Source organism: Alexandromys fortis, unplaced genomic scaffold (genome assembly GCF_014885135.2).
Source record: "Alexandromys fortis isolate MF-2015 unplaced genomic scaffold, M_Fortis_MF-2015_v1.1 scaffold_80, whole genome shotgun sequence".
In the NCBI taxonomy this organism is placed as follows: Eukaryota; Metazoa; Chordata; class Mammalia; order Rodentia; family Cricetidae; genus Alexandromys; species Alexandromys fortis.
The window spans coordinates 5,216,899-5,241,512 of NW_026068174.1; the positions used below are offsets into that span (position 1 = coordinate 5,216,899).

Consider the following 24,614-nt stretch of genomic DNA (forward strand, 5'->3'; position numbering starts at 1 on the left):
CTCCAGTGCCAGGGGATCTGACACCCTCTTCTGGCCTCTGAGAGCACCTTCATACACATGGCAGACACACACAGGCATATCCACACGTAAGCAAGCAATATATCTTAAGAAAGAAAGAAAACAAAATTCCCTTTGTGGGACAGAGATGAGAAATCAAGAAGAACACAGGTAATATATATAGTCCTGATAGGGGAAGGATCCCAGAGTTCCCTTCAGGGAAGAAGTAGGGAGAGAGCCCAAACCCGATGAGAATGCTGCATCTGCTCACGTCACAGAAGCCTCATCCTCTGAGACTAGTTTTGGGGAAAAAAAATCCAGCTCAGTCCTTGTGATACTGCCCCAAATTCTACAAACTGGCAAAGTGGGGGTTTCCATGTATCTGAGGTCTGACTCACGCCTCAGTTTCCAGTAATATACATGTGAGGCCCTAAGGGACAACCAGTTTGTTCCTAGGTCAAGCAAATATGCTTGGTTAGCAAACAGGGAAGCAGGGGAATACTGGCACAGAGAGACAGAATGGCTCGGAAGCACAATGAGAGAGAATGATCTAGGCCAGGAGGTGGGGGTGGCACACACCTTTAATTCAGCACTCAGGAGGCAGAGGCAAGAGGATCTCTGAGTTCGAGGCCAGCCTGGTCTACACAGTGAGTTCCAAGACAGCCAGAGCTACATAACAATACCCTGTCTCAAAAAAACCACACACACATACACAAGAATGGTCTACAGACATAAGCCTCAAACCTCTTGAACATATGCAGAATTGAGTCCTTTTGAGGGGAGCTTAGGAGATGGCTCACCCTGCTAAATGATTGTTACACAGGCCAAAGGACCTGAGTTCAGATCTCCAGCAACCACATAAAAGCCAGGTGTGGCCATCGTTGTCTGTAATCCTAGTACTGGGGGACTGGTAGGGGGCAGAGAGGAGGTCCTATAGCTTGCATGCTATCCAGTCTAGTCAGTGAGTGAGTGCCCAACTCAGTAAGAGATCCTGTCTCAAAAATAAGGTGGAGGGGTCTGATAAGGTGGCTCAGTGAGTTGGGTCACTTGCCACTAAACCTGAGGACCTGAGTTTGAGCCACAACACCCACATGATAGAAGGGAGTAAGAAACCTCTGACACAAGGGTGCTCATAATACCCTACCCCGCACCCCTCTAAGTAAATAAATGTAACAAAAACAATAATAATAAATAGGGCAGAGAACAATGCAGGGAAGACGCTAGATTCAATCCCTGGCCTCTATTCGACAGAGTTCACTACAAGTACATATGTGTGAATACACATTTACACACATACAGAAAAAAAAATTTAGGATCCTTTTGAGTAGAGCTGAAAGACTACGGACATCTCCTTCTCAAGTTCCCATGAATGCAAACTTGACAGCGTCAGGAGGCTCGCAGACCCCAGGCTCTTCGCCTGGCCCTCCAGGGCCCAGTGGCCTCCAGTGAGGCCCCTCCACTGAAGCATTATGAACACACAGTCCTTGTCTACCAGCCAGTGCTAAGTGCAGCCTGCAAAGCTAAAGCAAGCGTCCAACCTTGCCCCTTTCCCCCCTGTGTACCAGGAGGCCCCGTGGCTCACCTGCCTCAGCTTCGCACCAGGGAGGAACCAGGACAGCTGAGGGTCTAAGATGTGGCCAGAAGAAAACCAACCTGTACAGGCCTGTTCCTGCCTGAGATGTGTCTGGGAACCTGGGAACTGGCTTAGAGCGCCACTCCCAGTACCAGCCAGCTGTGGCCCAGCCTGCTAGAGGGGTAGGAGCTCACAGAAAGGCCTGGGTGTGAACTAGCCACTGAGCAGCTGAAGGAATGGTTTTGGCTGCAGGCAGCCCAGCTGGCTGCCTCTGAGTCTCAGAAAAAGGGCATGCGCGTGCATGCGTGTGTGTGTGTGTGTGTGTGTGTGTGTGTGCGTGTGCGTGTGTGTGTGTGTGCTGGAGGGTGACCAGAGAGAAAGGAGAGGAGCCAGATGTCATAGACAAAGACCAGAGCAGAAAATGACACCAAAGGGGTGGGAACAAACACAAAATAAGGAGAGAAACAGGACCAGAACCAAAAAGGGCAGAAGGGACTTTGAGGACCCAAGGGAAAAAGAGAAAGCCAAGGACATTAGACTTAGATGAGACACAGGGAGCGAGGGTCAGGAAAAATCAGGACCTGCAGACTAAGGGACAAGTAAAATATGTCTCTCCCTCCACCTCACACTGTGCAAGAGGCTTTGTGATGGGGTCCCTGTCTTCTCTGCTGACAGAGGAACACACTTTTGTTTTTTTTTTATTTTTATATTTATTCATTTATTTATTTATTAAAGATTTCTGTCTCTTCCCCACTGCCGCCTCCCATTTCCCTCCCCCTCCCCCAATCAAGTTCCCCTCCCTCGTCAGCCCAAAGGGCAATCAGGGTTCCCTGCCCTGTGAGAAGTCCAAGGACCACCCACCTCCATCCAGGTCTAGTAAGGTGAGCATCCAAACTGCCTAGGCTCCCACAAAGCCAATACGCCAGCACACTTTTGAACACAGCCTATCCAAGCTTTTTAGCTAGGGGAGAGGTGGGCAAGGCTCCCAGCCTACGGGAAGACTGTTCCTGGACCCTTTGGTGTGGATCAGGGCCTTTTATGCTACACATTCCATTTAGATGAGGAATTTGGCCTGTGGGCAGGTTGTGGAGGCTCAGCTCACCAGTCTTCACTTGCTCTTCTGCACCCTGGAGTACTCTTCCTGGCTTTCCTCAGCCCCTCCCTCCAAGCCCAGCCCCCTCCCTCTAAGCTCAGCCCCCTTCTCCAAGCCCAGCAGCCCTTGGTTTCCTCAATTCCCTCTGCTTCAAACTCAAGGCCATGTTTCAGCCCATTCCCTCCTGACACCACAGAGGTTTCAGAGTTCTGAAACAGTCAGCTATCCTGGCAAGAAAGTAAAGTCTGCTAACACTAGGATATCTACACCCTAGCTTCTGTCTGAGAACGGGGAGGGAGAGCCAGCCACCTGACTAGGGCCACCAGGAAGCGAACACCTGGCTGCCCACCTGTGCGCAACTTACCCGACTCAGGCCCATGCAGCAGCTGCTCTTCTCCAGGTCCAGGGACTCTAGCAGCTCCTCCACAGCCTGAGGAGAGAAAGGCTGCCATCAGATCCGATAGGCTCTCCCCATCTCCACTTCCTGGGCCCTCCCTGGCTCCCTCCTAGAAACCCCATCATTTCTTCCACGAGCCCCTCAGGTAGGTTTCCATGATGCCAGCCACTATGTCCACTCTGGGGACCAGAGGTGACCAGAAGAAGAACAGATGGTGTTGTTGGAGAGCAAGATAAGTGGGGGGGGGGGGGCAAGACAGGTGCAGTACATAAAAAAGGCATGGGGTTCAGTCGGGGGTGGGGACCCCAGAGGAGGACTGCCTACCAGAGAATGTAACTACCAGTTACGCCTCCAACTTGAGCAAAGGCCTGGGATCACAAGTGGAGGGTACATGTTGCAAGAGTGAGGGGGTGGGGATTAGAGTGCAACCAAGGTGTGGGGAGCCTGGTGTGCCTGGGAACCCTGCACAGTCCTCTCAGGAAGGGCCAGAGACATCTGAAAAGGTCAGTCACAAAAGCAGGGAATACGTGAGGAAGAACAGGCTCGAGGGCAAGAGAATGAACGGACCGCATGAGCTCAGTCTGGGGTAAGACACAGGAAAACCCAGAAGGCAGTGAAAGAAGTGTGTACTCGGAGTGCACGAGGGAGATCTGGGTCAGTCAGTGTCTGTGTGGTAATGGAAGTGATGGGTGCGAGTGAGGTTGCCCAGGAAGAGAGAGAATAAAAAAACAGAGTCACAGAGTATTGAGGAATGAAATCTTTACTGAAGCAGGGAACAGCATGGTGGCAGATGAGGCAAGCAGGAAACACTTCAAAATACCAGTAAAGTTGCATGTCAAGAACTCAAGGAACAGCCATGTGGCCCACATCTTTACTCCAGTACTTGGGAGGTAGAGGCAGATGGATCTCTGTGAGTTCTAGGCTAACCTGGTCTACAGAGTGAATTCCAGAAGACTCAGGACTATATAGTGAGACCCTGACTTTAAAAAAATGCAACTGAAGAGATGGCTCAGTGGTTAAGAGCACTGACTGCTCTTCCAGAGGACCTGGGTTCCATTCCCAGCACCTACATGGCAGCTCACAACTGTCTGTAACTCTGGTTCCAGGGGATCTTATGCCTTCTTCTCTCCTCCATGGACATCTGGCATGCAGATTGTGCACATACATACATGCAGGCAAAATGAACACATAAAAATAAATAAATCGTCTTTTAAAAAATTCAAGGAACAGGGCTGGAGAGATGGCTCAGAGGTTAAGGGCACTGGCTGCAGTTCCAGCGGTCATGAGTTCAAGTCCCAGCAACCACATGGTGGCTCACAATCATTGGTAATGAGATCTGACGCCCTCTTCTGGCCTGCAGGCATACATGCAGACAGAACACTACATAATAAATAAACAAAAAAAAATTTCAAGAAACAGAGGCTCGAAAAATACCCAGTGGCTCTGGCAACACAGAAGTAACAGGGAGACCGGCCCCAGGGTACCAGGGTGGAGAACAGGATGCTGAGGTGGAAGAACAAAAGGCAACAGAGCAGGAGCTGGGGGCAGGCAGATATGGGTGGTCTCAGGCTAGAGAGCATGCACTGGACAAAGAGCCTCTTTCAGGTGGAGGCTACTCTCTATGGAACTGTTCTAACAGAGAAAAAAGGCAGGAGGGAATGGATTCTAAACCATGAAGGAAGGAACTGCCCCAAAATGGCTCACTTCCACCCTGTTCACACCAAGGCAGGATGGGGGATGGGAAGAAGGAAGAAGATAAGGATGGTAGAAGAAGCTAGACCCTTGGTTTCAGTAGTTTAAAGTCAAGGTCAGCTGCTGGGAAGATGACCTGGGAAGGCAGGGGAGGGGAGGGGAGAGTAAGGTAGGGTAGGAGACTGGAGGAGAAAGGTGGTGAATGGGATAGCAGGCCAGGAGCTTGGTGATGTGGCCACACAAGGAAGGACATGCATAAAACTTCCTAGGCCATGCCAAGGGCCCACCTAAGGTTGAAGACCACAAACCTGTAGGAATTCAAGTCTAGAGTTGTACAGCTTCTTTCCATAGCCCTTGGGAGTCTAATATGAACAGCGCAGCCACCCAAGGGCTGGCCCTTCAGGGTAGGGGTAAGACGGGGCTGTGGGGGGGTTCAGGAGAATGGAGAGATGAAGGCTAAGTGCTGAGTAGGTCGGGCCATGGTGTCAAGGCTATGAAGTAAATGATGAAACAGAGAACAGATTGGGTCTCGACTTGCAGGGTCTCGCTGAGTCCAACAGCAAACTCCCTGAGCAGGGGACACTACAGGTGGGATGTTGTGATCAGAGAGATTCACACAGAAATGACAGTCTGGAAAGGACAGCATCTCCAGGGAGACAAGCACAGCCTGTCGCCGTGAGAAGATGGGATGCTAACAGGCCTGAGACCACAGAAATCTTTGCGGCTTCCATGAATGTTTGTCTGTGAGTCAGAGAAGTAGGGGCAGACTAGGCAATGTTGTGGGCTTTCCGTCCCCAGGCTACAGAGTGCCCTCCCTTCAGGGAAGCCTCCTAAGGACTGAGGTGCTCTCAGAGTCAAGCTGAAAGCCGGAGCCAGTGCACAGCAGCGGGAGTCTCCTCTACTCAAGGAGCCTTTGGCTGCCTGGGGGTTGAGGTGGCAGTGTGAGATGACAAAGACACTTCTACACTACAGTCATGGGTTCATCATTCTTGATTGCCGGACATATGCTCCGGCACCAAAGTAGACTTGCCCATCTCAGCCTCCTCCTAGGAAGGAAGCTTGCCCAGCCCTAGAGAGCTTCCTGCTTCAGGAACCAGATAATACCATGGAAGCTGAGGCTGAAGGACCCAGATGCCATCAGCGGGATACCCAAAACATAAATCCTAGTCATCCACTTGGAAGGCCCTGTCATGTTTACTCAGTGTGACTGTCTGGCTTCCTAAAAGCACAGACACCCAAATCTTTGACCTCCAATAGGAGTGGCTCCTCCTCAGTCCCTGCAGCTCATGATCTCATGTGGCAGCCATTGTCACACTGCCACGGTGTTGTGTCTCTGCCCTAGACCTGGTTGGCTGGAACTCTATGACCTTGAGCAAGAGCCAGGCTGCAAAGTCTAGGAAAGAGAGGCAGAGGGAGTGAGTGAGTGAGGGGTCTGCAGAGATCCTGGAGCCCCACACCTACCCGCTTCTCATCCACTACTATGTAGTTGCGCCCATGCTTCTTGGTCAAGTGTGGAGCAAGGACATCAAAGCGACGGCGGAACTCAGAAAACACCATGTGGTCTGGGTAACCTGGAGAGAGAACCAGACAGATACATCAACACCCAGCTTGATTGGGTGGGGGTGGAGGGATGGACAGGGAGGCCCAGAAAGGACAGGTCATCAGAGCTGTTCTACAATAGGATATGAAGGCTTTAGCTCAGGATAGAGCGTGGGTGTGGCCTCAGGTTCCATTCTCCACATCACACACACACAAAAAAATTTATAGATAGATAGATAGATAGATAGATAGATAGATAGATAGATAGATAATATAGGTAGATAGAAATAATATGGCTTAGAAGTGGCGTGGCCAAGCCCACATAGCTGTGAAGAGCTGGGTCTGGATTCCAGGCCAGCCCCCAGCTATCACCTGACATCCTATTGTTTTTCCTTATTGAGTCTCCAAGGTTTCAGTCTCTGCATTATCACATAGTCATGACGTGGGAGGGTAGAAAGCAGAAACAGAAGTCACCCAGACTTCCCAGCTATCCCCGTATCAGCTGTCCTCCCTGATCTTCATTTGGAGACCTTACTGAGTGGGGGCTCCCTTCTCTATCATGAGCTAAAACACACCCCAGGCCCACTTCACCTTTAAACAGGGATCCTGGACCTCATGGAGACCAAGCCAGGAAATATATAGTAAGTAGAGCTTGGCTCACTTGGCAAATGCTCAGAGAAATGGGATTTCCCTGTCTCCTGTCAGAGCAGGGTCACAGAAAGGACTCCCTCCTTGCCCCACCTTGACCTTAACCTGAAGGCTCAATGATCAAGAACCCTGAAATTCTCCTTTCCTAAAGGGTGTCTGGAATTGATGTCAAGGGGAAGGCGAGATGGCTTCTGGCTTGGAACACGGTCAGAATAGTGGATAGCAGGAAGTGACCCCAATGGTACTGATCTCACCAGGGTCCACAGTGGAGGGCCAAAAGGGCCACTCCTCCAGATTACAGCACTTCCAGACAGATAGGGATCTCAAATACACCCGCTTCAGTTTTCCAGCCAAGGAAACTGAGGCCTGAGGTTGGAGCCATTGGGTTGCGGTCAGAGACAAAAGTGGAGTTCACACCTAGGCCACTGACAGCCAGCTGTGGGCTTGCTCTGGCCAGCCAGCTCTGGGAAACCTTCCAGCTGGGAGATGAGGCTGATGTATGTGCCTGATAATTGCAACAGGAGGCGGGGGCTGCTGAGGGGCCAAGACAAAGTGAGCTATTGATTGTATCTGAATTGCAATTAAATTGATGGGCCAGGATAGCAGTCTGGACGCCTGGCATCTTAATTAATCATCAGCGCTATCGATGGTGGCTGGGGGCCGGGGGAGGGGGAAGCTGCTGCCGTTGGCCTCATCGATCTGCTTGTTTGAGTAAAGCACATTGATTTTGGTTCAGAGCGGTAACAATCTGGTTTTGAAATAATAAACACCAACTCCATATCAAGACGTGGGGACAGATCGATGATTTATTTAGGACTGTGTAGGGAGCCTGCTTCCTGGCTTTCGCTGCTGAGGAAAAGTGAGGGTATCCATGGGGATACCTCAAGGGGACCCTTCTGCAGGTAGGTAGGACCCAGCCTGCACTTCTCGCTGAGGAGGAGGAAAAAAGAACAGAAACCTGGTACTTCCTTACTTCAGCTCGAGAGGCCTGAGGCGCCAGCCTGCCTGGCTGGCATCCAGCTCTGCTGCTGGGTGACCCTGGGCATGCTCCTTCACTTCTACAAACCTCGCCTCCTTATTTAGGGTTGATAATAGTTACCACCTCGTGAGGCGGCTGTGAATTAATGAGTAAAAAAGCTGGGAACAGCACCTGGCAAGCCATGAATTCTGAATGGATGACAACTGCTACTACTGTCATCCTCATCCCCTCCAGGAGGATTAAAGGATCCTGCTGACCTTTCTTGGGAATTTTAAGTACTTCTAAGAGATTTAGCACCTGTTTCCCCCTTGGGTAGACGGCACTGAAAGGGCACTGAGTCCTTCTGTCTGTGGCTACTGGCAGAGCTGACCCGCCCACACTAGGGATGATGGGCAAGAAGAGCTATGGGAACAAATGATAGGGCGTTTGAGACGGAGTGTGTGCGTCCGTCTGAGTGTCTATGCACACGCACACACACACACACACAAACACGCAGGAGTAGGACTTGAATGAGAAAGGGAAAGGAGGAAGAGAGGAGTCCCAAAGTAGACGGGACTAAAAGCAAAGGTTGGGCTGGGACTAGGGCGGAGAAAGATCTCCAGCCAGCCCCTAGAGAGGACGGCAGCAGGGTGGCATCTGCCAGCTCAGCAAAGGGCACCAGAGCCTGGTGGAGGGGAAGGTGCCTCACCTTGGCGGTACATGCGCATTGCGTCAAGCAGGCGGGATCCCCGAAGCTGGGCACGAAGTAGGGACACATCCAGTTGCAGCAGCCCAGCCTCACAGGGGTCTCCTGGGGGCAGGTCCAGCTCACTGCTGCTGCTAACTCGGCGGGAAGAGGCAGCTCGGGGTTCCCCGGGCAAGCCCTCAGCCACAGGCAGGAAGCAGTGTACGAAGTGCATCTTGGACCTCTTGATGGTGTCAATGAGGGCATCCTGCCAAAGGGAAAGGACCACCTCAGTGTCCCCATGTCTAGGGTCCAGAAAGCTAGCATCTCTGCTCCTCACAGGGTAGTAGTTGGTCTGCCCCTGCTAGGACATTGCTAAGCCTGGACAGCGCTGCACTCCTCAGCAGCACTAAAAGGGCAATCCCACCAGCAGTGATCAAAGCAGGTGGATCTGGTTGGGCATGAATGTCACAAGTGTGCCGTGCCGACCTGCCAGCAGAAGGAGACCTGGGACCTCGTTGGACACTCACCACTTGCAGCTTAATCTGTATACACAGTGACTTCTTCTTGACAGCTGCCATGCCCGTGGTAAAGGTTTTCCTCATGCTAGTCGCCCGGCGCAAGGCCAGCTGGGAGCCACCCTCCAGGCCCGCGATGGAGCCTGAGAGCACCGTGGCGCCGCCTGCCCGGCCTAGAAACAAGTTGCTGATCATCTTTCTGCAGGGGGAGGAAGACCAGAGAAGGAGTTAGACCACTGGGCAATAGAAACTGCACCCACCCAACCCCCACCCACAATATGGCTGTGGCCGGGTGTCTGGGCCATCTTTGCTGAAGCAGTATGCCCTAAACCTACAACAAAACTAGAAGAAGAGAAAACCCAAGATAGACAGAGGCCATGCAGGCAAGGATTGGGCAGTGGCGGCAATCCACTCCACTTTCTCACCAGCGAGGGCAGAGAGGGATTCTGATATTCAGTTCAGTGTACTACATAATTAGACTATGTGTTTCATCTCTTGTTCATTACCTCTCCCACTGGGACGTAAACTCCACAGGGCAGGGGTGTCTGCTCTCTTGATTGCTAACCGCCTAGCACCTACAAGTCCCTGTCTACAGAGGGTGTAGCTCCTAATCTCTGACATAAAGGAATGGGTGCCAGGGCTTATGTGATTTCTGAGGTTTAAAGTTATTCTTGGCTTTTTAAATTTTGTTGAGGGGTCTGAAAAGAGAGCTCGGTAGTTCAGAGTGCTGACTGCTCTTGCAGAGGACCCAAGTTCAGTTCCCAGCACCCATGTGAGAAGGCTCACAACAGTCTGTAACTCCAGCTCTGGGGGGATCTGGTTCCCTTTTCTGGCCCCCACAAGCACCTGCACTCAGGTGCCCATCTCCTCCCCCTCTTCTATATAAAACTAAAAAACAAAATCTTTTAAAAATGTAGCCAAGGACGACTTGAACTTCGGACTCCCCTGCTTCTAGTTTCTGAATGCCACCAAATCTGCTGACTGTGGTGTTTCCACTTTCTATGAAGAGAGTGAGGAGGGAGCTGTTCCAACTGAAGACTACCGGTCCCTCTAAGTGTCTGCGTCCCATCCCTATCTCTGCAGGTGATTCCTGTGTCTTCAAGGCCACGTGGACTTGACTGTTGTTGTCTCTGACGTGTCACCAGAGGAAGGGAGCCCAGACAACAGTTGTGGGGACAGGATATGAGATGGTCTTACTTCTGGGAATCCTGCAGGAGCCGGGATGCATTCTGGGTAGCTGGGTTCTGTTTGGTATAGTTCAGCCAGCCAGTCGCATTGTACTCCACCCAGTTGGTACCATGGCTGTGACCCAGGAGAAAGTGCCGTGGTTTGCTGCTGCGCAGTAGAGGACTCTGGCCTGAGGGTGCATGAAGCCAAGTTCAGGTCATCAGGGCACAGACAGACACACGGCTACAGAGTGCCGTGCCACCCGGCTCTCCCAAAGCAGGAAGGCGGCCACTCTAGGCATCACCTACCTTTTTTGTCACCTTCCTGGGGGCCATAATAGGAGAAAAGACGGTCGAGGAGAGCATCCTCGGTGGCACCCGGCACCAGCGCCTCCTCTTCCAGCAGCCATAGTAGTCCCCTTGCCTCATCAGCATGGGCCAGTGAGCGAACCTAGGACAGGAGTAAAGATCAAGCTTAGCCATGTGGGGTTGTGCAAAGGAAACGCTCCCTCCCAACAAAACACCATGGATAGCTATAGTCACACTTGCTTGAATTTGAACAGTGTGGCGCTGGCTGCTTACTACTGACACCTTGTGGAATAGATAGGCATAGAAACCAGCTGAGAACGAACTCTAAGAACTCACTACAAAAGAAGGTTGCTGGGACTTGGGTCCAAAGGTCCCAACTAGTCCAGAACTAGTTTATTCTGATTTGCACTCATGTTTAGAGCTTCCCCTCAATCGTTACCCCCTCAGAAATCGCAGGAGCGAGGCCAGTTCCAGGATTCACTTCCCACCAGCTTCAGCGGGACAAAGTCTACGTACAGCAAAATCTCAAAGGAGGCCTTCTCTGTTTAGTTTGAAATAGGGTCTGACTAAGTGGAGCAGACTGGCCTTGAACTCACAGAAATCCACCTGCCTCTGCCAGAGTGCTGGGATTAAAGGCGTGCGCTCTTAACAATGGCTGTGGAGCTAGCACTGGTCCCCATGGGGAAAACCCAGAGAGTGCCCAGATCGCTGCTGGCTATAAACTCAAGGACCAAAGCCCCCAGGCAGGTGACTCTTCATGGAGTTTGTGGACAACAAAAGCAGAATGGAGGAAAGCAAGGTGTGTCCCCATCTGAAGGGAATGACCGACTGCCACTCAAGCAGACTACCGTCCCAGAAAAACACAACTAGTGAGTGTTAGTAAATATTCTATGTGTGTGTGTGTATGTGTCTCGTGTGTGAGCACGTGTGCACATGCATGTGGAGTCCAGAGGTTAATGATGGTGTCTTCCTCAACTCGTCTCTACCTTACTTATCGAGACAGGTCTCTTGTTTGAACTTACCAATTTTGCTCTAGGGATCTCCGGTCTTTGCCTCCTGGGTGAATTCCTACACATCAAAGAACCTTACCCAGTGAGCAACCTCCACGACTCTGAGTCTTTGGTTTTTCAAGAGAAGGTGAAATTCTGCATCCTAATATCCCATAAAAACCTAGTAAACGAGCCCTGTGGCCACATCTGGCCTGAAGGTGCCTGTGTGTGTGTGTGTGTGTGTGTGTGTGTGTGTGTATCTCCCTTATCTTCTTTAGACACGAAGAACTGCCCACACCCCATGCTTACTTGGCTTTTATGGCCTGGCAGACAAGAAAAATAAGAGAAGTGCTATTTTTCCCTCTCTTTGATCTACTGCCTATATCTTCTCCCCACAGGAGTCGGCGTGACTCCCAGAAGGCCAGTGGGTGGGGACAGTACTCTAATATCTAGAGATGAGTGGCTGGGAGTGACATGGTATGTGGCACTGGAGACCCCCTCCTCCCCAGAACCATCAAATAGCAGAAACCTAAGAGCGAGCAAGCGAGCAAGCGAGGATGACTGATTTGCAGCCTAACACAGTCTGCCCCCTGGTGCTCATGAGACACAAGGACAACTTCCTTCCATCTGAAGATGGCAAAGGCTCCGCAGGAGGACCACCCCAGGAGCCTGGTGATGGGGACGGGAGATGCATCTTCCCTGGAGAGCCTCTTGGCGCTTTAAGAATTTGTGCCCATCTTGTGCTAGTCCAGCAGGACCTCACTGCAAGGCAACAAGGACCACCTAGAGAGAGCCTCAGCCGAACCCGAGCTCTGCTGCCCAGCATAAATGTCTTTCCCAAAATGTACAGGCCGCAAATCCCCAAACTGAAAATAATCACCAAATACCAAGTGCTCATTGGGCCAGGCAGTGTCTCAGGCAAAAGATGCCCAAGATACCAGTATAAAAGATGACAGCGTGTTCCCAGGGGTGAGGGGTGAGGGCCGACATCCTTGTCAGCCTGCCTTGGGACATTTTAAATTTGACAATGTTTCCCTGTTTGAGGGAGCTGCTGCCTCCTCTCTAGGGCTCTGGTGGACTATGGGAGGCAATGATTTTATCCTCTGGGTTTGGATTCTCGCCCCACATCCACTCCATAGCAGCAGACATCAGGGCTTGGGCAGATACACGGCTCAGTCAGGCTCAGGACAGGGTCTGAGCCTCAGGTCGCAAGAGAGGAAGAACATTTTCTTGCTTGGCTGGGACTCTGGATTATGGTCCCCACTCACTAGGCAGGAGAGTGTGCCTCCTTCCCACACAGACTGAGTGCCCACGGGTAGAGCCCTGTAGCTGTGCAGTGCATGATATGTGGGTGTGACCCTTCCTCAGCCCACAGTGTAACTCCAGCAAGCAGCTCAGTTGCCAGATGAGTGGGAAAGAGTCGAGGCTAGCCCGGGCTTCCCTGGCATTCCTACCAGGGACTGGTGGGAAGTTTGGTCCACAGCAGCCACTGAGTCATCTGCGGCTGGCTCCAAGTCATCAAACGCCAGTTCGATGTTCTCCTAGGAAGGAAGGCGCAATAATAATACTCAAGGGGATACAAAGGGTATACAGCCACAGGAGCAGGCTGGGCAGGGCCTCTGGGGCAAATCCAATGCCTCATCTCCATGCAGGAGCCCCCTAAACTATCCCAAAGGACAAATTACTCACTGCCTCCCAAGGTAGTGCTCAGTATTTTTTACAGCTAAAATTCTCATAGTTCTCCTCTTATGCTAAACCGCAGTCACACGCTGATGCTATTCGCAGCGGTTGATTTGGCAGTGCAGAATAAGCCTTCTCTCCATTTCACACAATCATCCTTAGAACTCATGAAGACAGTCACAGCCTTCCTCTGGGGGCTTCTTTTATTCAAGACAAAATACCCTCCTCCACAGGAGGAAGAAATCCCAGAGACCTCTTCGGGAGGGGCTCAACAGCTAGCCACCACCTACGCCTTGGATTCTAAGAGAGCTGGACAGGGAGGGATCTGGGAGAAGAAGTACCCAGGAACACCTTGAGACAGAAACTGCACTGTGGCAATTCACAGACTGAAAGGGGGGCTATAAAGAGGAAAATGAGACCTCCAAGGGACTTTGAATATGCCTTCAGCTTCCTGGAGCACAGACTGTCCACAAAATTCTTACTCTAGGGGGCTGGCGAGATGGCTCAGAGGCTAAGCGCACTGTCCGTTCTTCCAGAGGAGAGTTCAATTCCCAGAATCCACATGTTGGCTAACTACCATCTATAGTGGGATCTGATGCCCTCTTCTAGCATAAAGTTGTACATCATACATAAATAAATAAAGTAAGGGAGGCTAGAGAGCGGGGAATTAGTGTTGTATGTGTCCTTATGCCCAGCCCAGGATGCCCTGGCCAGAAGGTGAGCCAGCAGAGGGCTTGGGCAGGGCCCTGATGGCAGCCACCTACCTCTTTGTATCTTTCTAACTCCTGAAGGAAGGTGCGCTCATGGAATAGCCTCTGCAGCCTGTCCTGGGCATAGTTGTGGCACAGCTCCTCGAAGGAGGCTCCACGGGCTGACCCACCCCTCTCAGGGTTCTGGAAGCCTGGCGTATCCACAATCATCATGGAACAGAGCGAGTGCTGGCTGGACTTGAGAGCCCTTAGCAGGAAGAGCCTTAGTCAGAGCTGGACGGGGCATTCCTATACAGTGGGCCCCACTTCCCTGCCCCTGCCATGTAACCAACCCCTTTCCCTACCCAGGGTTCCCTCGCCTCTGTGGTGAAGGCAGCGATGCCTAAGCCACCACGCAAGCATCAACCCCACTTTTATTAAAGCAGAAAGTGGGGTGCCTCTGGGTTCCGCTTGACTTACCTGTTTACCAGGGAGATGAGGAGGGTAAAGAGCTCACTGTAGAGGCCAGATGCCATGCCCTCTAAGCACTCCATGGCACTCAGTTTGGGGCCTGTGGGGCAAGAGGAGCAGCCATAGCTTCAGGCCTTGGGTCCACCCACCTGCCCAGGGATGCTCTCTACCCACAGAGGTAGCTGACCTGGGGCTCTCCCCCTGGAAGCATCTATTCACTCCCCGTAGTCCTTCCCACCTCTGGGAGGGCGACAAGTCCCAGACAAGGCCTTCCAGTCCTACTCATTAGTCAAGGGGCCCCAGGTACCTGGGCCTTCTCCCAGGCCGCTCTCCTCGGGGCCCTGGCGGAAGGAGGTGGAACGTTGCAGGGTACCACCTTTAAGTTGGTGCTTAAAAATAGCCGAGGATAGCTCTTCCAGGCTGCAGCCCAGCAGGTATGCGGCTTTCTGGGCCCACTCGTGGCGGGCAAACTGCTTGCGTCCAGCTGTGGGGCAACAGGGAGAGGAGATCTAGCATCTTAGGTACACCTTAGGACAACCAAAAACCACAGTGACTTCTGGCAGCCTCACCCCATAGGATGGGGGAGCTGGCATCGTCCTGATAACACTACTTGAGCTCGACATGAGAACAGAACACCCAACGGCTGCCAGTTCTTTCAGAGTCCCTTAGGGGAGGAAAGAAGAGAGGTCCTAAAAGAGGCACCGACTCCACAGGGTGCCACTAGAGGGCGCACAATCAGTTGCAATTTAATCCAGGGGTGTATAGCTTGAGTTGGGTGAGGACAGGGTTAGAGGAAGAGGAGGCCCACCCAGCAGGAGCACTAGAGCCATGTGTGCCTGTAGGGGTTTAGCAAGAAAAGAGCAACAGCACCTGTCCCTTCCCCAGAAATATTAAGACACCCCCCCCTTGCCCTAAGGGAGACCATAGACACCTTAATGGCTCAACAGTGGGGAGGCAACTGAGCCGCAGGGAAAAGGGAACATCCCACACAGACATATGTGCCTGAGCCAACATGTGCCTAATCACAGCAATTAGGGAAAGCTAACAAGAAACAAGGTTTTTACCTTCAGCAGCTTCTGTAAGGCAAAGGACCAGCATGCAGCATGCAAAGAAAAACAGTGTGTTAGCAAACAGTCATCAACTGAGCCTGCCAGGCCCTCGGGAAGGGACTGTGGGAGGTAGGGGTTTATGAAGATGAGCAGGCAAGAAAGCACGATCGCATTTGGCCCTGAGATACAAAAGTACACAGTCTCAGAGGAATGTGTTTGTGTATGTCATCACACCGACAGAGAAAGAGACACACAAAAGACTTCCTACAGTACATGTGGACACACACGCACACCACATGTACGCACACTTGTGCATACACAGTGCAACCCGTGCGCGCGCGCACATACACACACACACACACACCCCGGGAAACACTGGAAACTTAGGCGGGAACGACACTAGTCAACACTCAGCATATTCCACCTGCAGTCACAACTGAGAAGCGTCAGAGGAAACTGGGGTCTGATTCCTCAGAACACGAGAACCTCTCTCAAGACACAATCACACGCCTTTGCTCTCTCTTGCCTGGAGACTTAACCCAAAGTTGGTGCTTCTCGATGAGGTGTCATCTACCGGTATCATAAACCAGACACCCCGACACTTGTTCCTGCATGCGCCCACAGCCACCAATGCGTCCCAACGCCTGCTAAGCAGCCCTCTCTTTCTCACATCTCCAAGAAGACAGCAAAAGCCAGAAGTGTCGTGCAGAGCCAGCACCCCCTTTCCCACGGCTGGAGAAAAAGGGGGTGAAGAGCCGCTACCATCGTGGCCCTTCAGCACAGTATCCAAGGAAGAGAACGGTTCTTCCGAGTCAGATTGTACCCAGCCATCCACAAGCATGGATCCCGAGTGCAAAAGCTAAAGTCCATCCATCACCAGGTGCCTGCTGCCCCCTAGTGACCTCCACCTTGACATGCAGGAGAAACAGCAGCAACTACCAAACCAGTGAATTGGAAGATGGGGAAACTGGTCTCAGGAAGCCCCAGGTCCCAGATGTAAAATGGGAAGGAAAAACTGATATTCTGGGGGCTCAGTTTCATAGCTAGCAGGCTCTTCTTCTACCCTCAACACAGGGCTTCTCTTTAGACCAGTCCCCCCATGAGAATGAGCCCAGTGCCCAGAAGCCCAGGGAAGCACCAAGATGGTCAAGCAGGTCCCTACACCCCGAGGTCCACCAAAGTCAGTTACCGGCTTGCTCCTCAAGGGGCTCTATCAGGGAGGGAATGAGAAGGACAGTCACTCCAGGCACTGCTTTGAGGCAGGACCTTCCATCCCTCAACCCCACACCCCTAGTCGCCCACCCCGCTGCTCACTGTGGTCTGTCTTGACAGCTAAGGCCAAGCTCAGGCAATCATGGGCAGAGATGTTTCTCTAGCCTTCAGCTCCGATGTGGAGAACTGAGACAGGGTACAAGCCCAAGTGTGCACAGGGCAGAAGGTTGTCTGGTAACAGCTAAGTGTGCGGGACAAAAAACGAACTACACACATGGGCAGGGACCTCAGAGGCATTCTGGATAACAGGACAGGCTGTCTGTTACCTTTGGTGGCTCCAGCAGCCCCCAGGTGGTAGATGGAAGCCAGTATGAGCCAACAGGCCTTCTGTTCCTCAGGAGAGATGGCTAGCACCTTCATGGCCGCCTGTAGCTTACTGAACTGCTGAGCAGCTTTCTGCTTCTCCTCGGGCTGAGGGAAGACAGGGATGCTGCCTCTGAACCTCTGATGCTTCCCTTCCAGCATCCCCCATACTGCTGGACCCTCTGGGATTGCAGGGCCATGCTGGAACCACCATGGGGAACCACCTGCCAATGGAAGCTTCTAGTCCCAGAGCCACCGACTCGGTCCCCACAGCCCAGCTCTCACCTTGGCCAGTGGCACAATTCCAAACACATTGTTCTCGGCCAAATGGTTCAGGTGAAGCTCTGTCCTAGGGGTACAAATGAGGCGTCAACACGAGGCTTGATCCCCAGGCCAACGCCTTGTCCCTCTCAGGGGCGACAACTAACCACAGCCTCCATCACCCCAGTCACCCAGCCAGATCTGCCACCTTTCCTAACTGGACTGGATACCTCAGCAGACACCAGCCTCCCTAGGAGAAAGGGTGCAGTCAGAACCCTGGGAAGGGGCGGGGAGTCTGCCTGAAGGCACATCTAGCCAGGCCGGCCCGTGCCTCCGCTGTGAAAGGAGCCAGAGGGTGCCTGGAGCCACCTGCTTGCCCTTAAGCAGGGAGCCAGTCTGAAGGCATATAGGGAAGAACATGGGAGGGCATCTGACAGGGAGCTGAGGGCAGCTGGAGGGTACGGGAGGAGGCTTGGCTTCCAGACCAGTTCAGATTACAGCAGCTGTGGAACTTCAGGGAGCCATGCCACCTTCGTCCAGGTAAACTTCTTCCCCAGACCAGAGAGCAATGAACACTGAGGGTCCAGCATGATCCCAAGATTTAGGGCCAAGTAAGTCCTAAATGGCAAGGCCCGAGTCTCTATCATCTCACCATCCCGAGGGCCCAGCTCGGAGCCAGCTGGCAATGGACACAGGGCACGGTGGGCCAGTGAGCTGGAGTCCAGAGTCCCATTGGAGCACACCTTCCCATCTCACCTGAGCGTGCTGTCACCACAAGCCAGCAAGTAGTAGAAGACGTTGAAAGTGGCCTCGCTGGCCGGGCGTCGGGCCACACGCAGCTTCTCCAGGAGCATCGTCTGTGGTACAGCGTAGATGAGGAAAATGGTCACAGCCCTCCTACCCCTCAGCAGGAGGAACCAGGCCCTGGTGCTCCACGCCCACGGAAACATCAGAGCATCCTCTTCCCAGGTCCTCAACCACCTACCACTTCACTCCAAGATCAGAAAAAGGTAGAAACCAGAGCCCGGAAAAGAAGAAGGTCCCCGACGCCCGGAATGGTGTCGGGTGGGCACTACCATGGCCAGCACCCAGGAACCAGCCTTCCTTGGGCGATAGATGCTTAAGGCAGAAAATTTCATTTAGGGGAGAGCAAGATGGCTTAGCAGACAAAACTGTTTGCCACCAAGTCTAACAACCTGGATTCAATCCCTAGGGCCCGCATGGCGGAAAGAAACAACTGACTCCAGCAAGTTGCCCTCTGACCTCCTTATATGTGGCACAGCACGTGGGTGTATGTGCATATACACACATATACACAAATAAGTGAATAATTTTTTAAAAGAAATTTTATTCAACAAGGCAATAGATTGGTGCACCTGGGCGTTTCTTTATTGCCAAGTGTGTAGCACTAGCCTGAGAGAAGTCCTAAGTCCCTGGGTCTCGGAAAGTCGGCAGAGAGGGATGGGGATTCCAGCAGTAGGGTGTGGGCGGAGGAGAAGGGCAAGAGGTCTGGAGGGCAGAATGAGGGCAGAATGAGGGCAGAATGGAGACCAACCCTGCCTCTGCTGTCACAGGCCTCCATTTCGCCAGAGTGGAGTCCAGTTAATGAGGCACTGGGGAGCCTGACTCCTAGGGCATGAAACCAGGGGTCCGTCTTTGCTCCCTAGGCCTGGGCAATGCCCCTTACCTGAATGGATGCTGAGGCCACCTGGCCAGCTTGGTCAAAGTCCAGGGAGAGAATCTGGGAGAAGCGGGTGGCACTGCCATTCATGATGGTAGGGCTGTTCCCGAAGGCTTCCAGGATGGTGTACAGGGCCTGCCACTTCTCCACTGCAGAGCACAGGCCCAGGGGACATCAGAACAACCAGGGGCAGCTTCCCCGCAAAAAAACCGGGGCAGCTCCAGGATGCCCCGGACAACAACTGCCCGGGGATTAGGATATGTGAGTTCAGGGGTTAGGAGCCAAAGCTTAAAAAGCCAGCATCGAGGAGAGTCACCCTCCTTTCCCCACGCCCCTCCCCCACACATCTGCTTTCCCTGCTGCCCTGCCTTACCAGAAAACACCTTGCTCCCGCTGGTGCCAGCAATGGTGGCCAGATACTGCACCAGATGCTGAAAGCTGGTAGTCTTGCCGCTGCCACTGCTACCCAGAAGGACAATGGACTGGTCCTGGCGGCTCATCAGCATTGCCCGATATGCAGTTTGGGCCACAGCGTAGATGTGGGGTGCCATGTCCTCCCGCCGACACCCCTTGAACATGTGCATCACCTTCAGCAGGACAGGCACAGAGTGAGGGGGGGCTTTTAGAGCTGGGACCACCTCATCTCACCTCTAGGACTTGCACATTGCTGTGCCACCACTCCACAGATGCCCAGGTATTTTCAAGGCAAGGTCATGCATGGAAATGCAGACACCCACTAACTCTATTAAAGATGGCAGGATATGGGGCTGGAGAGATGGCTCAGAGGTTAAGAGCATTGCCTGCTCTACCAAAGGTCCTGAGTTCAATTCCCAGCAACCACATGGTGGCTCACAACCATCTGTAATGGGGTCTGGTGCCCTCTTCCAGCCTGCAGGCATAAGCCGGGCGATGGTGGCACACACCTTTAATCCCAGCACTCGGGAGGTAGAGGCAGGCGGATCTCTGTGAGTTCGAGACCAGCCTGGTCTACAGTGCTAGTTCCAGGACAGGCTCCAAAGCCACAGAGAAACCCNAGAATATTGTATACATAATAAATAAATATTAAAAAAAAAAGATGGCAGGATAGCCTTCTGTCCCCACCCTCTTCCCAAGGTCAACTATGGAGCGTGGGTGGGAACCCAGTGGACAATGGAAGAGAGAAAACCAGAAAAAGTAGGATGAAGGTGGGTGGGTCCCTAGGAAGGCACACCTTCTCTGAATACACAGCCGGGGCACCTCGGGGGCTGAGGACAAGCAAGCTAGGGCCAGCGTAGGTGTGTAGCAGGCTAGCCCCATAGCGCTGGCGCAGCGTGTGCAGGACGCTAGACTCGTTGAGATACACCAGTGAGGCTAGATCTTCTAGGCGGTCACACGAAGGAGCATTAGCCTGGGAAGAAAGACAAGGAAGATGCAGAACCCATCTCCATCACAGGGGACGGGCTTGCCCTGTCTGTGTCCTTCCTTGTCAGCAGCCTCCTTCCAACCTTCTCTATGTCGTCTTCGTCCACATCCAGGATGGCTCCATCGTGGTCCAGCTTCACGCGCACCTTCCCCTCAGGTAGGCTGAGCTCCTCCGACTTGAGCTGGCTGGCTGCAGAGCAGGGATAGTTGGACTTGGGCCTGGGAAATTAGACTATTCTCCTTAGGCCTTCTTCCCTGCTGGCTCACCAGACCCTCCTTGCTCACTCCAGCCCTTACCAGAGGCAGAGGCATTTTCCGTGCCAGCCCTAAGCCAAGCCCTGCATCCATCCCAACCGGCAGAGACTCACCCAAGGAGAAGCCATCCCTATGGACCAGCCACACCTTCTCCGTCTCATACCAGGCCTCTTCGGCTGCAATCTGCTCTTCCGTCTTGGCCTGTCAGAGGCAAGGGAGGAATACACAGACATTGTATTGTACTGTAGAGAGACAAGGACAGTGGGAATGAAGAGACAAGGGAGGAGCTATGGGCAAGTGGGAAAGTTGGTGGGAGACACAGGACAAGGGGGAGAGGGGACAGAGATCAGGAAAGGAGGAAAGAAAGCCAGGGGTGTGGAGGACAGACAGTGAGATTGGGATTTATACCACCTTTGAAGGCCCAGGGACACAGGAGCACTGTGGCCAAGAGAACTGGTCCCAGAAAGCAAGTCACCAGGCTCCACTGCCAGCTGCTCTATCTCCTCCCTGGGAGACTGTGAAATCTGCACCCTGACTCCAGCCCCAAACTCTGGGCCACAGTCATGGGTTCTTTCGAACCAAAAGAAAGGCCTCTTCCCCTAGGCTGGGAAGAACCATTCATTTTCTGCATCCTAGGATTCTGTCTTGTGGAATGACAAGAAGCCCTGGGCTCTAGCCTGAAGATGCTCTATGTGGGCAAGGCGATATTGCCCTTCTCTACTTGGACAGAGCTGACTTGTCAAACACAGGGAGCATAGGAAGGGTGTGAAAGGGCTGGGACACCCCTGAGGTCCCCGGATACCACCAACCAAAAATAAGCATTTCTAAGCATTGTCAGAGCAGGGCTAGCAGATCTCATGCCCTCAAATAAGAACACTTGAGCTAGGAAGCTGTGGCACCAGAGGAACCGGACAAGAGAGTTAGCTACCATGGTTGTTATGCCCCACAGCGGCGTGTGGGAAAATGTCAGCAATGTGATGACGTCTTGAGGGAGGCTGGCCACCCCCAGAAGACCAGCTCTCAGGCTTGCACCCCAGACTCTTACCCTAGGTGTGTCCCTTTCTCACGAGACCCGAAACTGAGGCAGAGACACCACTCTGTGACACTGAGCCCTGGGTGAGGGCTCAGAAAATGGCAAGAGCATATAAGCAGAGTATCCATTTTTAGATTTGAAAGGGCGAGAGATCAATAGGCTAATCATAACAAAGTGGTCAATGTTTTCATCTGTCAAAGTGAAAAAAATTTAAAATACTTGGTCTTTATCTTTTAATATTTGAAGGACTGATTTGGTAGTATCAGCACGTGCCCTTGATCCCAGTACTCAGGAGGCAGAGGCAGGCTGATCTGAGTTCAAGGCCAGCCTGGTCTACATAGGTAGTTCTAGAACAGCCAGGACTACATAGAGAGACTCTCTGTCTCAAAAAAAAAAAAAATCACCAGGGTCTTGCTTTTTTCAGATCACATGAACCAGCTGAAATTTTTGTCTCCAGTGACATGTTCTATGGCTAAGTGCTAGAGTGACATCAAAGGGTCATGGCCTGTCACTAGCCTCTTTAGGGATTATCTGAGAACATGTTTCTCACAATGACCATGAGGTGGAGACAGAGACCAGCTATCTCATCTTCAGGCTGGGGCTGAGGGTCTTTTGGTTTTTTTTTTCTACCCAGAGAGATCTGGGTTTCAGTGGCTGAGAATCACATGTGGCAAAGCTGGGGCCATGATGCTCCCCAAGGACCACAGCTGCACCATCTCGGCTCCCCTGGGTCCCCTACTACAGAGTGGGAACCTGGAGGGAAAGAGGCCTTACACTCCAGCAGGAGGCCCGAGCACAGACGCCAGCCCAGGTGTAAGGTGGGGGTGGTGGGTTGTCACCGGAGAAAGCAGAGGGCTCCTGGGTGGGGCAGGAGCACCCTACCTGGCTGTGGGCAGGAGAGGCGGCCTCAGGGTCCAGCTACCAGCAGCAAGCAAAGAGAGAAAGAGAGAGAAAGGTGAAGACAAGGTAGAGACAACTGCAGGTCCCCATCCGAGAGACACCCCTGGACCAGTGAGCCAGCACCCTGTTCAAGATACAGCATGGAGGTCAAGAGTTCTTGCCCAGGATTAGGGTGCTGGCCAGGCAAGAGAAGCCAGACCAGAGGCGGTGGTTGGGGTTTTTTGTTATCATCAGACCTTTCTGAGACAAGGCTCTTGGGGGGTCACTCCTTGTGGTATCTGTCACTCAGCCTCTAGCTAGTCTCTCCTGGACTGTCTGTGCAGTCCATCCGGAGTTAATCTCCCTCCTCCATGCCCCTGGCAGACCAGGCCACCTCACAACACCCAAAGCCTGGGCCCCCTGGAATCCTCTTGCTTTTATCCCAGGACATCGGCCTCCCTGCGGCTATCAAACACCAAGAGAATGTGGTTCCTCCTCTCTAAACACACACCCAGGGAGTACCACTCCCCATGCTAAGGGCTAGCACAAGGGCACCTACAGCCTAAATCTAAGATGCCTTCCTCATGCCTCGCGGCAAACAGAGGCATCATTGCACCCAGCTCCAAACATAGGGCTGTCAACTGCCCAGTCCCTGGGCCAGCCTTCACCTCTACATTACAGCCTGGTTACTTAAAACCCTCAACAGCCTTTCTGGAAGAAGTGGGCGCCAGGTGAGCTTTGAATGTTGCCAGTTAGAAATGAGAAGGGTTAATATCTCCACATGGGTTTAGACACTGGACACCAAAATGGGAAATACTGACTCCTGCCTTGCCACACACCAGGCCCTAATACCAATGAGCGTCCTCAAGGCAGGAGACCAGGGCTAAAGAAGGGGACTAGATCCCCAGCTATGAGGGGCCCCTCTGTGGTCATGGCCCTGGGCTGTCTGAATTATTAATACCCACAGAGTTCAGCTTTCCAGAGCCACTGTGAGGGTTCATGGACAGCCATAGAGTTCCCCTCTATCCTCTCTCTCTCTCTCTCTCTCTCTCTCTCTCTCTCTCTCTCTCTCTTTCTCTCTTCACACACACACACACACACACACACACACACACACACACACACACAGAGTCCAGGTACTGGGAACCCCCACACAAGAGAGGTGGCATTACAGAAGCTGTGAAGATCCTCTCAAGTCGCTGGTGTGCCTCCTCTGCGGGACTCAGCCGGACCTCAGGGTCAGCTCCTGTCTAAAGGTTAAACCACTATTAGTTCTGGCTCAAGAGACAGCAGGAGGCACCACACACCAAGCTCTCAGCCCGCGGAGCCACTGAGACCCAATACAGAAGTGGAGCAGTGTCCGGGAGACAAGCCAAATGCTAACTTGTTTTTAAAACTCTATGAAACAGAAAAGGAAGAGGCAGATGCCTGTGAAGGCTGGGGTTACTTCTTCCTACTTCCCTAACCACTGTGAGCTCTAAATGACCCTGTTGCCCCTCCCCCCATTCACTCCTGTCCCAGGATGTGCAAGAGATGACTCCAGGCCAGGATACATCTCAGCTTCCAAATCCACCCTCCTGCATACAGAAGGTTCAAAGAGCCAGAGGGAGCAGGCAACAGCCCGGGACAGGCACATGACAGTCCTTGGTTACTTAGAGGTTCCCTGAGAAACTAGAGTTCAGCTCCTACCCCAACCATCAGACCAGAAAGTCCCTGCCAACTCTTTCCTAGGGGCCAGGAACACTCTGCCCCGACAGAGCAGGCCAGGAGGATGGGGAGGTGTGGCAGCTGGCTTTCCTCTACATTTGGCAATACCCAGAAGGAAAGGGGGCAAGGCCACTTCCAGGAAAGATGGCTCCCAGGGGAAACAGTCAGTGAGTGCCTCAAGGTCCCCGAGGCTGTGCCCTGGCATCAACTTCATACCTCTCCTTCGAGCTACTAGAAACCGAGAAAGCGCATGTCTTTCTCTCAACACGTCCTGTGAGACCTCAGCAGGACCCACAAGGCCAAGGAGCTTGAAAAGAACAGTTTTTAGTGCCAGCCCAGCTAAGGCTGGTGACGATGGGGTAGTGCAGA

At 52.7% G+C, this 24,614-nt stretch overlaps 1 protein-coding gene across 9 annotated transcripts in view; it reads right to left on the reverse strand.

The window, feature by feature from the left end:
• The window catches only part of Myo18a (myosin XVIIIA), a 100,810-nt gene that overhangs the window by 26,128 nt on the left and 50,068 nt on the right, over positions 1-24,614 (reverse strand). For 3 of the 9 annotated variants that reach the window (XM_050128573.1, XM_050128569.1, XM_050128570.1), the window contains exons 3-23: positions 23,711-23,788; positions 22,542-22,577; positions 20,740-20,827; positions 20,455-20,561; positions 20,181-20,357; positions 19,344-19,557; positions 18,977-19,119; positions 18,046-18,146; positions 17,314-17,377; positions 16,992-17,136; positions 16,643-16,663; positions 14,712-14,888; positions 14,414-14,504; positions 14,009-14,201; positions 13,019-13,105; positions 10,576-10,717; positions 10,298-10,457; positions 9,113-9,299; positions 8,607-8,850; positions 6,214-6,323; positions 3,028-3,093 (exon numbers count right to left, since the gene is read on the reverse strand). In XM_050128573.1, coding sequence (XP_049984530.1) covers positions 3,028-3,093; positions 6,214-6,323; positions 8,607-8,850; positions 9,113-9,299; positions 10,298-10,457; positions 10,576-10,717; positions 13,019-13,105; positions 14,009-14,201; positions 14,414-14,504; positions 14,712-14,888; positions 16,643-16,663; positions 16,992-17,136; positions 17,314-17,377; positions 18,046-18,146; positions 18,977-19,119; positions 19,344-19,557; positions 20,181-20,357; positions 20,455-20,561; positions 20,740-20,827; positions 22,542-22,577; positions 23,711-23,788 — 2,631 coding nt within the window. The remainder of the gene's footprint in view (positions 1-3,027; positions 3,094-6,213; positions 6,324-8,606; positions 8,851-9,112; positions 9,300-10,297; positions 10,458-10,575; positions 10,718-13,018; positions 13,106-14,008; positions 14,202-14,413; positions 14,505-14,711; positions 14,889-16,642; positions 16,664-16,991; positions 17,137-17,313; positions 17,378-18,045; positions 18,147-18,976; positions 19,120-19,343; positions 19,558-20,180; positions 20,358-20,454; positions 20,562-20,739; positions 20,828-22,541; positions 22,578-23,710; positions 23,789-24,614) is intronic. The other 6 variants (XM_050128576.1, XM_050128574.1, XM_050128575.1 and 3 more) reach the window with 3 other exon arrangements.